The sequence below is a fragment of the Colossoma macropomum genome, unplaced genomic scaffold (genome assembly GCF_904425465.1).
Source record: "Colossoma macropomum unplaced genomic scaffold, Colossoma_macropomum, whole genome shotgun sequence".
NCBI classification, from domain to species: domain Eukaryota; kingdom Metazoa; phylum Chordata; class Actinopteri; order Characiformes; family Serrasalmidae; genus Colossoma; species Colossoma macropomum.
The window spans coordinates 39163270-39177842 of NW_023494802.1; the positions used below are offsets into that span (position 1 = coordinate 39163270).

At 45.9% G+C, this 14573-nt stretch overlaps 1 protein-coding gene across 1 annotated transcript in view; it reads right to left on the minus strand.

Moving 5' to 3' along the window:
- Positions 1–2410: 2410 nt before the first annotated feature.
- The window catches only part of si:ch73-375g18.1 (kinesin-like protein KIF1C), a 19822-nt gene continuing 7659 nt past the window's right edge, over positions 2411–14573 (minus strand). The window contains 7 exon segments of the mRNA XM_036592261.1: positions 2411–3742; positions 5533–5892; positions 6129–6290; positions 7191–7289; positions 8070–8142; positions 8308–8479; positions 9355–9441. Of these exon segments, the coding sequence (XP_036448154.1) occupies positions 2708–3742; positions 5533–5892; positions 6129–6290; positions 7191–7289; positions 8070–8142; positions 8308–8479; positions 9355–9441 (1988 nt within the window). The 3' untranslated portion in view covers positions 2411–2707.

Here is a 14573-nt window from a genome sequence, read left to right on the forward strand (position 1 = left end):
AAATCGCCATTAGCTTAGCGCTAACATACTACTAGAATCCCATAAGGGCGCTAGCATAAGTTAGCATAATGGTAGACGTGGGTTCTTCCTCATGTTTTGGCCGAGTTTAAAGGCCTCGCTCTGGCGGTCAGGGTTCACCGCTGAGTGTTCAGTGCACAGCGGGGACTCAGCATTAAGGTTCAGTGAGCTCAGTGTTCGGCCTCTAACACTCGGCCTTCTGGCCTGCGGTCTCCACGACCTCTGACCTCCTGTTTCTCTCTAAAGTGCTGCTTGATTCAGGAAGGTTTCTATCTGCACCCACTTCAGCACTCATCCTCCCTCCCTCGCTCTCTCTCTCTCTCCCTGTCTCTGCTTTATATCACCCCTACTTACAGTCTTCATTAGTCTAATCTCTCTCTCCACTGTTCTACTGCATCTCTCTCTCTCTTATTGCACAGAGGAGGTAGTGTTCATCAACTCATACATACAGAGCCCTTTACTGTCAGTAACCATACTCAGCCAGCAGGAGGCGCTGTGTCTCCTATAAACACACACACAGTCTTTGGGATCGGCTCTCACCCACACACACACACACAGACACCCACACACACACACACACAGACACCCACACATACACACCCGCACACACACACCCACACACACACACACACACACCCACACACACACACACACAGACACCCACACCCACACACACAGACACACCCACACACACACACAGATAAAGGCACTATGACATCAGATTATCTGGATCTCTAAGTCTGCGGGTCAGACTGAAGCAGGGCGCTCTGCGGTTATGAGGTATGTTTGGGTGGAGTTAAAGGGCCCATACCCTACATTTCTACTGTACACAACACTTTTTTTTCTTTATGGACCAAAACAGTCATAAAGCTCTGCTGATCGTTCAACACAGTTTAACAATAAATGATCTTAAACTCTGGAGTTAATGTAGAACTGCTGATTCACCCTTTAACCCTGAAGATCAGCGCAGACTGCTGGTCACCATAGCAACACAGACAACAGTCTCGTCTAGCTAGTAGCTAACGACACGGCAAAGAGAGAGATTTAAGATGAACATCAATAATTTGGAGACGAATGGACTGATTTGTGTTTATAATCACTCCAGCTGGTTTCCTGATACGTTTAATCTGCAACAAGAAACTGACAAACACTGAAAAGTCACAAGGCCGAAGTCAGTTTCTCATTCGAATTGTCCCGTTCCACCTTAAATGGTGCAGCAGTTACATTCTGGCGCCTCAGATGCCATTTAAGGTGGAACGGGAACATTCAAACAAGAAGCTGGCGAACGAGAAACTGACTTCAGCCTCGTAAAAAGTCAAACATTGAGAGACATTTTATAAGAAACCGTTCTACTTTTGAGGAAAGTTTCCTGCTGGAGATGCGAGAAAAGCAGCTATAGCTGAGCTGAAGCTTAAAGCAGAGCAAAGTCAGTCTGTGTTTTCATTTATATTATATTTTTATTCTATACTAGAACATCAGCACATACTGAGACATGTTTACAGCCAAGATGGTAAAACGTTACTTCAGTAAATTGATATTAAGTGTTGTGGCTCCCAAGGTGGTTTGATTTTTGTTGAAAGGTCAAAACGGCTCTTCTCAATATTTGGGTTGTGACTCCTGTATTAGGAGGTTTTTTAAATCTGGCACATCTAGCACTTGTTGGTCTGAATATCGTGATGCATATCGTGTATCATGAAACTGCTCTGAAGTATGCGTGTGTATGTGATACGATATTTGTGCCGTAACGTCCAGCCCAGGTTACAGAACGACAAACTGAAAACAGGCTGTTTTTGCAGCTTAAGTTTGAAAATATGGACTGTAGAGACTGAAGAGTGAACTGATATACACTGAATCAGACGTTTTAAAGACAGTTTGTACATGATATGGGCCCTTTAACACACACACACACACACACACACACACACTCATACACACACACACACACACACACACACACACACACACACACTCACTCATACACACACACACACACACACACACACACTCACTTATACACACACACACACACACACACACACACACACTCACTCATACACACACACACACACACACACACACTCATACACACACACACACACTCACTCATACACACACACACACACACTCACTCACACTCATACACACACACACACACACACACACACACACACTCACACACACACACTTACTCATACACACACACACACACACACTCATACACACACACACACACACACACACACACACTCACACACACACACTTACTCATACACACACACACACACTCACTCATACACACACACACACTCACTCATACACACACACACACACACACACACACACATACACACACACACACACTCACTCATACACACACACACACACACTCACTCATACACACACACACACACACTCACTCATACACACACACACACTCATACACACACACACACACACACACACACTCACTCACACACACACAGGACAGAGTGTGTTTAGTTATTTGGTGTTGTGAGTGTGCTGTCTCAGTGCTGTGTGCTAGCGTAGCTCAGGTCAGTGCGCTAATCAGCTAATGACATCACTGTGTTACATATGACATCACAATGACATCACAGCTGCAGCATCAAAGCAACAAAGGTCAGCAAAACATGCCGCACCCACTCACACTCACATTCACACACACACACACTCAGACGGGTGTTTCCTTGCTCTTCAGGTCGGGGGCGCTGTACTGACGCCTCATGCGGGGGGGCGTGGTGTACCCCTGGAATTTTGGGACCCCTCCCCAGGCGTGCATGTTGCGTGGTAGCGTGTGTGCGTGTGCGGGGGGCGGAGTCTGGTACATCTGAAAATGAGGGATAAACTGCTGCTGTTGCTGAGGGTGGTGGTGGGGGTGGTGATGCTGGTTGCCATAGTAACCGTCTCTAGGCTGGTGTCCCGCCTCTCCTCTCGTTCCGGGGCTCGGCGACTGCCGCCGATAGCGACCATGCCCCCCCGGCTGCTGATGCAGATGCTGCTGGTCATTGGGGTTGCCGTAGCGACCCTGCCTGTTGGAAGCTGTCGAACTGTCCAGAGAGTTCCGCCTGTAGCGCCACTGCTGCTGCTGGGGGAAGTGACCGCTGTTGCCATAGCTACCGCCATCATAGTTACGTGGTTGCCAGGTGCGATGTGGAGAAGGTGTACGCATGCGCTGGTTTCCCATGACGGCCGGCATCTGGAAGGGAGCAGGGAGGAACGGAGCCACTGCCTGGGCTGCAGTGGGTGGAGCCACAAGATTTGTGGGTGGAGACTGACTGTCATTCAGCTCCTCCCCTTCACTTCTCTCCTCCCCAGTGGGCAGGGCCTGCAGGGAGGCGGGGCTCCAGGACAGCCGGTGCTGTGGGTTGCTCTTAAAGGGAAACTTCAGCTTGCATTCCTGTGGAGGGATGAACCGGCCGGTTCCGGGCAGATGGACCACGCCTCCTTCTCCAGTCACGGCCCCAGCTCCGCCCCCACGTCGTAGCCGCTTGGTGATTTGCTGCTGCTGCAGGTTCTGGAGGCGAGTCTGCTCCTGTTTGAGCCAGCGGAGACGCCCCCGGCGGAAGGCGGGGTCTTCCTCCATCAGCCGCTTCACTCGGTCCTCATTGGACTGGACACCCATGGTGCCACACCCATCCTGATCAATGCACCGCCCCTCATCTGCCTCAGTGTCCTCGCAAACCTGGTCTTCTGATGAGCCGTCGTCCTGAAGGACAACAGGCGGAACATTAACGTGATTTCTGTTCGTTCATACTTTAATCTGTAATATATTTACACATATAAAGTAATATTATAAATGATCTGCTGATTATACAGAACTGAGCCACCCTTCACTTAATTTCCAGTCAAAACAGCCATTAAGTACAAGTTATTGATTTTTCAGCATCAGGAAAGAAAATAAAAAACATGTTTTTTCCACTCTTTTCTTTATTCCAGCTTCCATTATTTTCAGGAGACTCACTTTCAGTTCCTCAAAGAATCTGCAGACACACCTCCACAGTTCAGTCTTAGAAGCTGGTTTAACATTTTCTGAAGTAATCAAACACATTAGAGATGGAACGATCGATTGGTTACGTGTCGGTATTGGTCGTTTTTCGATTCAAATATGTGATCAGCCAATATTTCTGTAACTTATCCTGATCAGTGACAAATGAGCCTTATTTAGGGGTGCTGCAGCCCAGCGATGCCCCTCGGTCACAGGACCCTGCAGCTCCTCGTTTAAAAGCTTTTGACTACAGGACTAAAGGCCTCTTTACCCTGAGTCTGATTTTTTACAGAGGAAAAAACGAACGTCAAGTATTAACACATATTTTAACGCCGCCTTTCACACCGAGTCTGAAACTGACGGACTGTGTCGCTAAGTAAATTAGAATGGGAGCCTGCTCTGCTTTCTCTGCTGTACGGATGTGTTAAAATCAGACTCTGTCGTCATGGTTGCAGCCCAAACAAACATGCAACAGGATGGTGGCAGAACTCTTGTTTGCAGCAGTGCCCAAAAGCTTATATGACAGCACGCTGACCATAAAAACGCGAGGGTTAAAGACAATACCTGGTGGACGAGAGCTGAGAAGCTGTGAGTGATGGTGAGTTACAGCGACTGTATTTAACCACCTGTCATTCACTCCTTTCTAATGAGAGGAGCAACAAACAGAAGCAGAGCCTCGAATTCCCCACTGACAGACGGAATACCTGCAGAATCGCTCGTCATGCAGCGTTAGCTCCTGTAGGAGGCGCTGGAGCTCCCCGAGTTGTCACCTTTTTGTAAAATGAGATGTACCCAGTAGAGGCACTGTTTAGTTGCAGTGCCTGAAAGATTAAACGTTTCCAGAGTGTTTAGACAAAAACGGCGTGAAGGTCCCACTACGCTAAAATCGCATTCGTCTTCACATCCGAAAAAAGCTTACTTTGTGTCGCCCTCGATCGGTATCGGATATCGGCTAATCATGTTGAAAGGTGATCAGCGATCGGTATCGTCCCCATAAACACTGATTGGTCCATCTCTACTGAACACATTCAGTGGTGTTGAGGTCTGGACTCTGGGGTGGTCAGTCCATCGTTCAGCTTCTTTGTTTGATGTGTCCGTCTCCTTTTCTCAGTGAGGTTCTTCTTGATCAGCTACACATCCTTTCAGACCCACAGCGCTGAGTCGTCTTCTCACAGTGGAAGGATGGACAGAAACACCTGTGGATGTTTTCAGATCTGATCAGCTTGATTTTCTCCTCTCTCTCAGAGATGAAAGCTTTAAGTGCTGTTTATCTGATGGGGGCAGTTTTGGGGTCGATCGGGTCTTCCAGGTGGTTGTTAGGAGACTCATTGCTTCTGGAGCTTTTAACCTTTGACCTTCTCTTACATTATGCAAACAGATTATCTTACATCTAATATCCTCACGAATATCTGCTGAAGAATGAATGAGTTGTACCTGGTGGCGATTTTGACTGTAGATGAGTTAAATGAAGGGTGGTGTTCTTCACGGCGCTGTGTGTTTGTGTGTGTTACCTGCTGCACTGCTGGTATGACTCTCTCCATCTTCATCATTCTGTCTCTGAGCGCTCGGATCTCTTCATCCTTCAGGTTGTTTTGTTCCTTCACCTCCTGCAGGATGTCCGTCAGCTTCTCCAGGTGAGCCTTCAGGTCGTACACGCCTTTCTGCCTCGCCCCTCCCTCTGAGGCCACGCCCACATCCTGCCCACGCTCCTCGCCCACGCCCACTGTCTCCCACACGTCCTGGGCTACTTCCTTCCACAGCTCTCGGTCCTCTGGCTCCTTCTTACCGTACATCCTGAACAGCTCCTTCAGCTTCACGATGGCCAGAGCCTGGATCTCCCTCAGAGTATGTTTAAAATCCCCCAGCGCCACCTGCAGACAGGACCGGTAATTTACCTACTGCTGCAACAATTCACAAACTGGATAATAAGAATATTATGTTAGTTATAACAAAAATAAACTCAATAATCGTCTCTATAATGTTCATATGATCCACACAGTCACTCTGACAGACTGTAATACACTACAGGAAGTGTAGGGGGCGATATGGCTTCTACTGTTTCATTTAAACAGCTCTATAATGTTCATATGATCTATGAGGTCAGTACCTGGTAGCAGATCTCCTTGACGGCCTGCAGCTGCAGGTCACACACCGTCACACTCTCGGGGTCTTTACTGATACGTCGGCGTTGGGGGATCTGATACACGCGTTGGGGCTCACGCCGCTTACCACTGCTGGGTAATCCACAGCGCTTCACTATACACTGCACCTGCAGACAAACGGCACGAGTTACGGTGTGAGGTAATATATCTGACACTGATTCATACAGGTGGGTGACAAAGCAAAAACCTGAATAAACGAGCGCAGAAACATAACGAGTGATGCTTCCAGGCAGCTGTACTGCATGATACAATACGTTGTTTGCGGTCAAGTGATTCAGATGACCAAATCCTGATGGACAGCAGGACATGAAGAGCAGAATGGAGAGATGGCGGCGAGCCGCACTGCGCTAGTTTAGACGATATTACGAGAGAAAGGTATAAACAGAAAATCACAGCAGATGCTGGACGTGGTCCCTCTGTTATGAAGACGAGCGATTTTTCACCTGAACTGAAAGACTCGCCTGGTATCGAGGCAGCAGATATGAGCAGCCACCTCATCCTCCAGACGTCCTTCTACTCAAGATCACTAATGAAAGCACACAAAAGTGGGGAGGCACAATTTTACGAGGCTGAAGCTGGCTTCCGGTTCCAATTTTCCCGTTCCACCTTAAATGGGCAGCAGTTATTATTATATTGCCTGATGCCAGAGTGTAACTTTTAAGGTGGAACGGGAAAATCTGAACAAGAGGCTGGCCTGGCTAAGTTATTTACATTCTCCTGTCTTTTGTGCTGCTGCTTGTAGTTACTGTTTGAAATCTATCACCACATGAACTGACCAGAATACACACTCTGCTCCTCCCTCCAGCTGCCCATCCTGTGGGTCTGATGCTGTTGCTTTTAGAAGAACACTGTTCAATCCCTCCAGAACAGTTCCAGAGAGCTCGAGAGCCAGTTCTGGCAGCTCGTTGTGGTTATTTTGGCCTTTACTTTGTCACCCCGTATATATATACATGTATTTGGTACATGGTGCGGCTGTCTGGGTGTCTGTGTGTAGGTGTATGTAGTACCTTGTTAGCTGGTAGTTTCTCTCGGAGAGAAGAGATGAGTCTCCAGCTTTCCTCACAGGAGCGTTTATCAGAGTCATCACCGCTGTCTGAATCTGCGTACTGGACACACACACACACACACACACACACACACACAGACACACACACACACACACACACACACACACACACACACACACACACACACACACACACGTGTCTGACAGTGAAGAGAGAGGCTGCTAGCGCTGCTCTATGAAGGCTCCTCTGCACTGCCAGCTTTACAGTCGACGAGGGAGTCAGAGTGCTTGAACATTCAAACAGTCACGAACGTTTAAAAATCAAACAGTAAACTGGGATTTTTCAGTTTCAGATTTCGGCTGATTTCAGTTTTAATCAAGAATTTTCACTTTGGTATCTACGAGGTGAGGATCCTTCAGGGACATAACGGCCGAGACAGCCTGTCGCTTCGAGACAGAGCCTCTCTCTCTCTCTCTCTCTCTCTCTCTCTCTCTCAATTCAACTCAAAGTGCTTTACTGGGGAGACAAATAATGCTACAATTACACAGCCAAAGCAGCAGGTTACAGTTTGGGTACGTGAACCATCAGAACCCACTTCTGTCTACACAACATTTCTACCTGTCGCGCTGCCTCAGCAGAGCCGCCAAGATAGTCCCCCACCCACCCTGCCTATGGACCGCTCAGCCTTCTGCAGACCCCACCCACCCTGCCCATGGACTGCCCAGCCTTCTGCAGACCACACCCACCCTGCCCATGGATGGCTCAGCCTTCTGGAGACTCTAAACTATAAAATTATACACATAAATATTACAGAGACACATACAGGACAGTGTAAACCAATTATGTGTATGTCTCTCTCTCTCTCTCTCTCTCTCTCACCAGTCTGTGTTGCTCCAGTAGCAGATCAGCTTCTTCTTTCTCTCTGCGGTACTGAAGCTCCAAATCCTGCAGCCTGAAACACAAAATATACCAATTCACACTTTTTTTATTTCTGTAGTAATCTCTCTCTCTCTCTCTCTCTCTCTCTCTCTCTCTCTCTCTCTCTGTCTCTTTCTCTCTCTCTCTCTCTCTCTCTGTCTCTTTCTCTCTCTCTCTCTCTCTCTCTCTCTTGCTCTACCTCTTGTCCATCTCCAGTTTGATGTCTATGCCCTGGTTCTCCAGCAGTTCTCTCTGGGCATAGCTCCAGTCCACTGGCTCCCCCTGCTGCTCACAGTTGGCGGTGCGCTCTCTCTCCAGCCGAGCCTGCTCCGGGTGATTAAAGCGGAACACGTGGTTCTTCCCATCACGATACGGTACCTAGCACCACCACACACCACACACACACCACACACACACACACAATTACAGACCTCTGTAGAAAAGATCAGCAGCACTGTTAAAGAACCCACATCATATTTTATTGTGTCCATTTATATTTTTGGCGTGATTTTATAAACAATCATAATTGACTTTTACTTGACCATTTTCAATCTGCTGTAGGCTGAATGGGTGGAGCTAAACTGCTGTAGACTGAATGGGCGGAGCTAAACTGCTGTAGACTGTATGGGTGGAGCTAAACTGCTGTAGCTGAATGGTGGAGCTAAACTGCTGTAGCTGAATGGTGGAGCTAACTGCTGTAGACTGAATGGTGGGCTAAACTGCTGTAGACTGAATGGGTGGAGCTAACTGCTGTAGACTGAATGGGCGGAGCTAAACTGCTGTAACTGTATGGGTGGAGCTAAACTGCTGTAGCTGAATGGTGGAGCTAAACTGCTGTAGCTGAATGGTGGAGCTAAACTGCTGTAGACTGAATGGGTGGAGCTAAACTGCTGTAGACTGAATGGGCGGAGCTAAACTGCTGTAGACTGTATGGGTGGAGCTAAACTGCTGTAGCTGAATGGTGGAGCTAAACTGCTGTAGCTGAATGGTGGAGCTAAACTGCTGTAGCTGAATGGTGAAGCTAAACTGCTGTAGACTGAATGGTGGAGCTAAACTGCTGTAGCTGAATGGTGGAGCTAAACTGCTGTAGCTGAATGGTGGAGCTAAACTGCTGTAGACTGAATGGTGGGGCTAAACTGCTGTAGACTGAATGGTGGGGCTAAACTGCTGTAGACTGAATGGGTGGAGCTAAACTGCTGTAGACTGAATGGGCGGGGCTAAACTGCTGCTATGTAAGAGAATGTGATACCTTGTTTGAGCACCGTTGGTTCAGTAATCTGTTTCCCGTTGACGTAAGTCTCCGCCCCTTCTAACGGCTCCAGTGTGACGACCACTAAAGAGAGAGAGAGACAACTTATCAATTACACACACACACACACACACACACACACACACACACACCACACAGACAGACAGACAGACTTTGAATGATCTGATGTAATGAGATTCAGGCGTTACACTGATATATTTCTTCTACTACGGATTATTTACAGTCCGATAGAAACTGTATTCTGAATGGCCTCAATCGGACTAGACTGTTCCCACTGAGCTGGACGTGTTCTATTCAGGTTGAGCTATTAGTCGGATTATTAACGGATTATTAGGCTGCATGTAAACGTGGCTACTGACACAGAACTGGACTGAAGATTGGAGATTCTGCTGTAAGAGGAGAACTCGCAACATGCGTTGTAACCTGCATTAGGATCTGACTGCACATCAAACCTCTGATATCGATGAAAAAATCACAGACCAACTATAAAGTGATGGACGAGACCAGCTCACGTGAATTATGGCTTGTGCGTTCACACCAGCAGGTAAAAGGAGGCCAAATCTGATTTTCTCACCAAATACTAATTTGCTTTGTTGTCTGTTCAGATTGTCTTTTAAATGTGATCTGTATCATCAGTCTGAACAGATCAGCTCCTAAACTGACCCTCATGCTCTAAAGAACAGAGCGTCACGCTGCTTCACGCTCATCCAGAGGACAATCACGCTCCGCCAGCGAACGCCAGTCGCCTGCCAGCAGATCAGCTTCATCTTCACAGCATCACAGGAGCCTCATGAAGCTTCACTGACTGACAGCTGGCTCATCACCCAGATGTGTTGGAGCGTAAAAAAGGGCACGGTCACTCTTGGTTCGCGTCCTCGGATTCATTAAACTCTGCTTTCAGACTTTACATGTTCTCTGACGCTGCAGCCTCGTTCTCCTGCGGCCGCGTTCGGTTTTTGTGGGAATGGCATTTATTTCTTTCTGAATCTCTTCAAACACGGAGGAGTTTCTGATGAGTCCCTAATAATTTTATAACAGAAATGCTCAGCCTACAAAATGTTTCTGAGTGCTCAGCCTGTGTGAGATTCTGATGAAGGTCGAGTTGGATTAACATAAAGTTGCATGATTCCCATCTGGCTGTTCAGACTGCGAGTCACGCTTGCCACAGATCGCGATACGGATCGGATTTCAGTACCACATATGAAAACATCTCAAATCAGAATTGAAGATGTCAGATTCAGTGTGTTTATCTGTTCACAGACACACATCTGAGTCACATACGGACAAAAGAGATCAGATGGTGCACTTTTACCTGCTGAGTCTGTTAATAATGAGAACATTCTACAGAAGATCTGATGAGGACCGTTCAAACACAGTGGGACCAAATCTGATTAGGACCGATTCATACCTTTCAGCACAGATCGAGATGATCTCAGAGGTGGTTATTATTACCCCCCAGCAGATGGTGGGCGGTGAGTGTGGTGTGGGGGGTTCGTCATGTATGTGTGTATGTACAGAAGATTCAGAGGGATCAGATGGGTCTGATGCTGAAATGGATGATGAACAGACAAACAGACGACTGACAGACATGACACAGTGATACCTGTACAGAGTCCACGCAACTTTTCCAGAAGCAGAGAAACAGACAAGAAACAGGACCGGTGTGTTTATCACTGAACCACCACACCGTCAAAGACTCTGCTACTCTGTACTCACTTAGGCCGTTTACTGCCGACATGGCGACAGCCACTGCATACAGTTCAGTACAGTCCAGTGTTAATCAGTCACTGACAGCGTTTACAGACACTTAAACACTCTGGGGTCGTATCGCAAGAACCTATCTCAACTCTGACATCTGATCTGTTTAGTCTCCATGACTGAATTTAGTTCAGTATCTATTCCAGAATATCAGCTCCTAACTTCATGATCTTATCATGAACTCCAGATAAGAAAACAGCATCCACAAACAGCCTAACTAGACTAAACCTCCTAACTCCTGTCCTAACTTAGGATGAACCCAACAGGGTCCTCACTTCTGTTAGTGCCGTTTCTCATGGTTTTTAGGCCTAGCTGAGTCAGCAGCATACAGTTCGTTCACTACAGCATGCATAATGAGCTCCATTATTCCTACTGTAAACGCTGCATCACTGTGTGATGATTTTCTTTCTAACTCTGCGTTTTGAAAGATACTCAGACGCTGCAGACTCGATCTCCACCGCCCATCTGATCACCTTCGTGTGTTATGTTGATGAGGAAATATTCAGTATGTGGGTGATAATGGGAGACGGAGCGAACGTGGGAAGGAGGGTGTCTGTTTATTAGGAGGGAGTAACGTTAAGCGCGCTAGGCTAAAGCGTTTGGGAAAATGGAGACTGACACTGGAGAGTGCGACGCTCTGATAAACAGCAGGGGCGCTCTCACAGTAATTCACTTACTTACAGTTTAATCCACACATTAGCTGTGTTTGACCTTTTTACATCAGAAACAAGCCAAAAAAAAAAAAGCCTTAACTTCAATTTAACATTATTTTGATGATGTGTGTTTACGTTTCAGCTGTGTGTTTATGGTCAGTTGCTAGGAAACAGACATGACAGCTGATTGTCAACTTCAATCGAGTAGGTTAAGATCTCCTAACTGGAGATAAGATTCTGTAAGATTAGATAAGTTAAATTAAGATCAGATTTGATTTTGTAATATGAATCTGTGTAAAACCTGATCTTGAGCTGTCAGATCTGAACTCAGAAATGAAGAGAAGACGTTTCTGCAATGCAGCCCTGGTCATTATCAGAGTTCTCTCATTATCCAGTCGCGTAAACACTCTGATTTCATAGATCAGACTAAGATCTATAAATCCGATTAGTAAATCTGATAAAGAGGTTGATCTGAGTCAGTAATGGGGTTTTCAGTATAAACTCTCACTCTGATTTCTTTCGTGTCTCTCAGTCTGAGCATGTGTGAAGCAGAGCGTCGTCCCGGAAACAGCGAGCCAGCGTTTAACGTAGCGTTTAACGCAGGATTTAACGCAGGATTTAACGCAGGGTTTAACACAGCGTTTAACACAACGTTTAACACAGCCTTTAACACAGCCTTTAACACAGCGTTTAACACAGCGTTTAACACAACGTTTAACACAGCCTTTAACACAGCGTTAAAAAAAACACAGCCTTTAACACAGCGTTTAACAAAGCGTTAACGCAGCCTTTAACACAGCGTTTAACACAGCGTTTAACACAGCCTTTAACACAGCGTTTAACACAGCGTTTAACACAGCCTTTAACACAACGTTTAACACAGCCTTTAACACAGCGTTTAACACAGCCTTTAACACAGCATTTAACACAGCCTTTAACACAGCGTTTAACTCAGCGTTTAACACAGCCTTTAACACAGCGTTTAACACAGCCTTTAACCACAAACACAGGCGTGTACACATGCCTTTAACACATAGTAGCGTTTAACTCAGCGTTTAACACAGCTTTAACATCAGCGTTTAACACAGTCTTTAACCAGCGTTTACACAGCCTTTAACACAGCCTTTACACAACGCAGCGTTTACACATGCGTTTAACACAGCCTTTACACAGCACTCTAACATCAACTTTACACAGAGTTTTAAAACAGTGTTTTAACATCAGAGCACTAACACAACGTTTACACAGCATTAACAAAGCCTTTACACTGCGTTTACGTATCACGTTACCTCGCAGCTAACGCAGCACTGAACGCGGCGCTGAACGCAGCGTTTAACGCAGCGTTTAATGCAGCCTTTAACGCAGTGTTTAAGAGCGTTTAACATGACATTTAACACAGCCTTTAACACAATGTTTAACGCAGAGTTTAACACAGCCTTTAACACAATGTTTAACGCAGAGTTTAACACAGCCTTTAACACAGCCTTTAACACAATGTTTAACGCAGAGTTTAACACAGCCTTTAACACAGCCTTTAACACAATGTTTAACACAGAGTTTAACACAGCCTTTAACACAATGTTTAACACAGAGTTTAACACAGCCTTTAACACAGCCTTTAACACAGCCTTTAACACAATGTTTAACGCAGAGTTTAACACAGCCTTTAACACAGCCTTTAACACAGCCTTTAACGCAACGTTTAACACAGGTTTTAACACAACCTTTAAAACAGCCTTTAACACAGCTTTTAACACAGCGTTTAACATAATGTTTAACACAGAGTTTTACGCAGTGTTTAACACAGCATTTAACACAGCACTTAACACAGCACTTAACACAATGTTTAACACAGCGTTTAACACAGCGCTTAACACAGCGTTTAACACTGCATTTAACGTAGCGTTTAACACAGCGTTTAACACAGCGTTTAACACAGCGCTTAACACAGCGTTTAACACAGCGTTTAACACAGCGCTTAACACAGTGCTTAACACAGCGCTTAACACAATGTTTAACACAGCCTTTAACACAGCGTTTAACACTGCATTTAACGTAGCGTTTAACACAGCGTTTAACACAGCGTTTAACACAGCGTTTAACACAGCGCTTAACACAGTGCTTAACACAGCGCTTAACACAATGTTTAACACAGCCTTTAACACAGCGTTTAACACTGCGTTTAACGTAGCATTTAACGTAGCGTTTTACATAGAGTTTAACACAGCCTTTAACACTGCGTTTAACATAGCGTTTAACACAGCGTTTAACACAGCGTTTAACATAACATTTAACACAGCCTTTAACACTGCATTTAACGTAGCATTTAACGCAGCGTTTAACACAGCCTTTAACGCTGCATTTAACGCAGCGTTTAACGCAGTGTTTAATGCAGTGTTTAACACAGCGTTTATCGGCGTGTTTAACACAGAGTTTAACGCAGAGTTTAACACAGCGTTTAACACAGCGTTTAACACAGCGTTTAACGTAGCGTTTAACGTAGCGTTTAACGTAGCGTTTAACGCAGCGTTTAACACGTTTAACACAGCGTTTAACACACCGTTGAACACAGCGTTTAACGCAGCGTTTAACACAGTTTAACACAGAGTTTAACACAGAGTTTAACGTAGCCTTTAACGCAGCGTTTAACACAGCGTTTAACACAGCGTTTAACGCAGCGTTTAACACGTTTAACACAGTGTTTAACACAGCGTTTAACACACCGTTTAACACAGCGTTTAACGCAGCATTTAACACGTTTAACACAGAGTTTAACACAGAGTT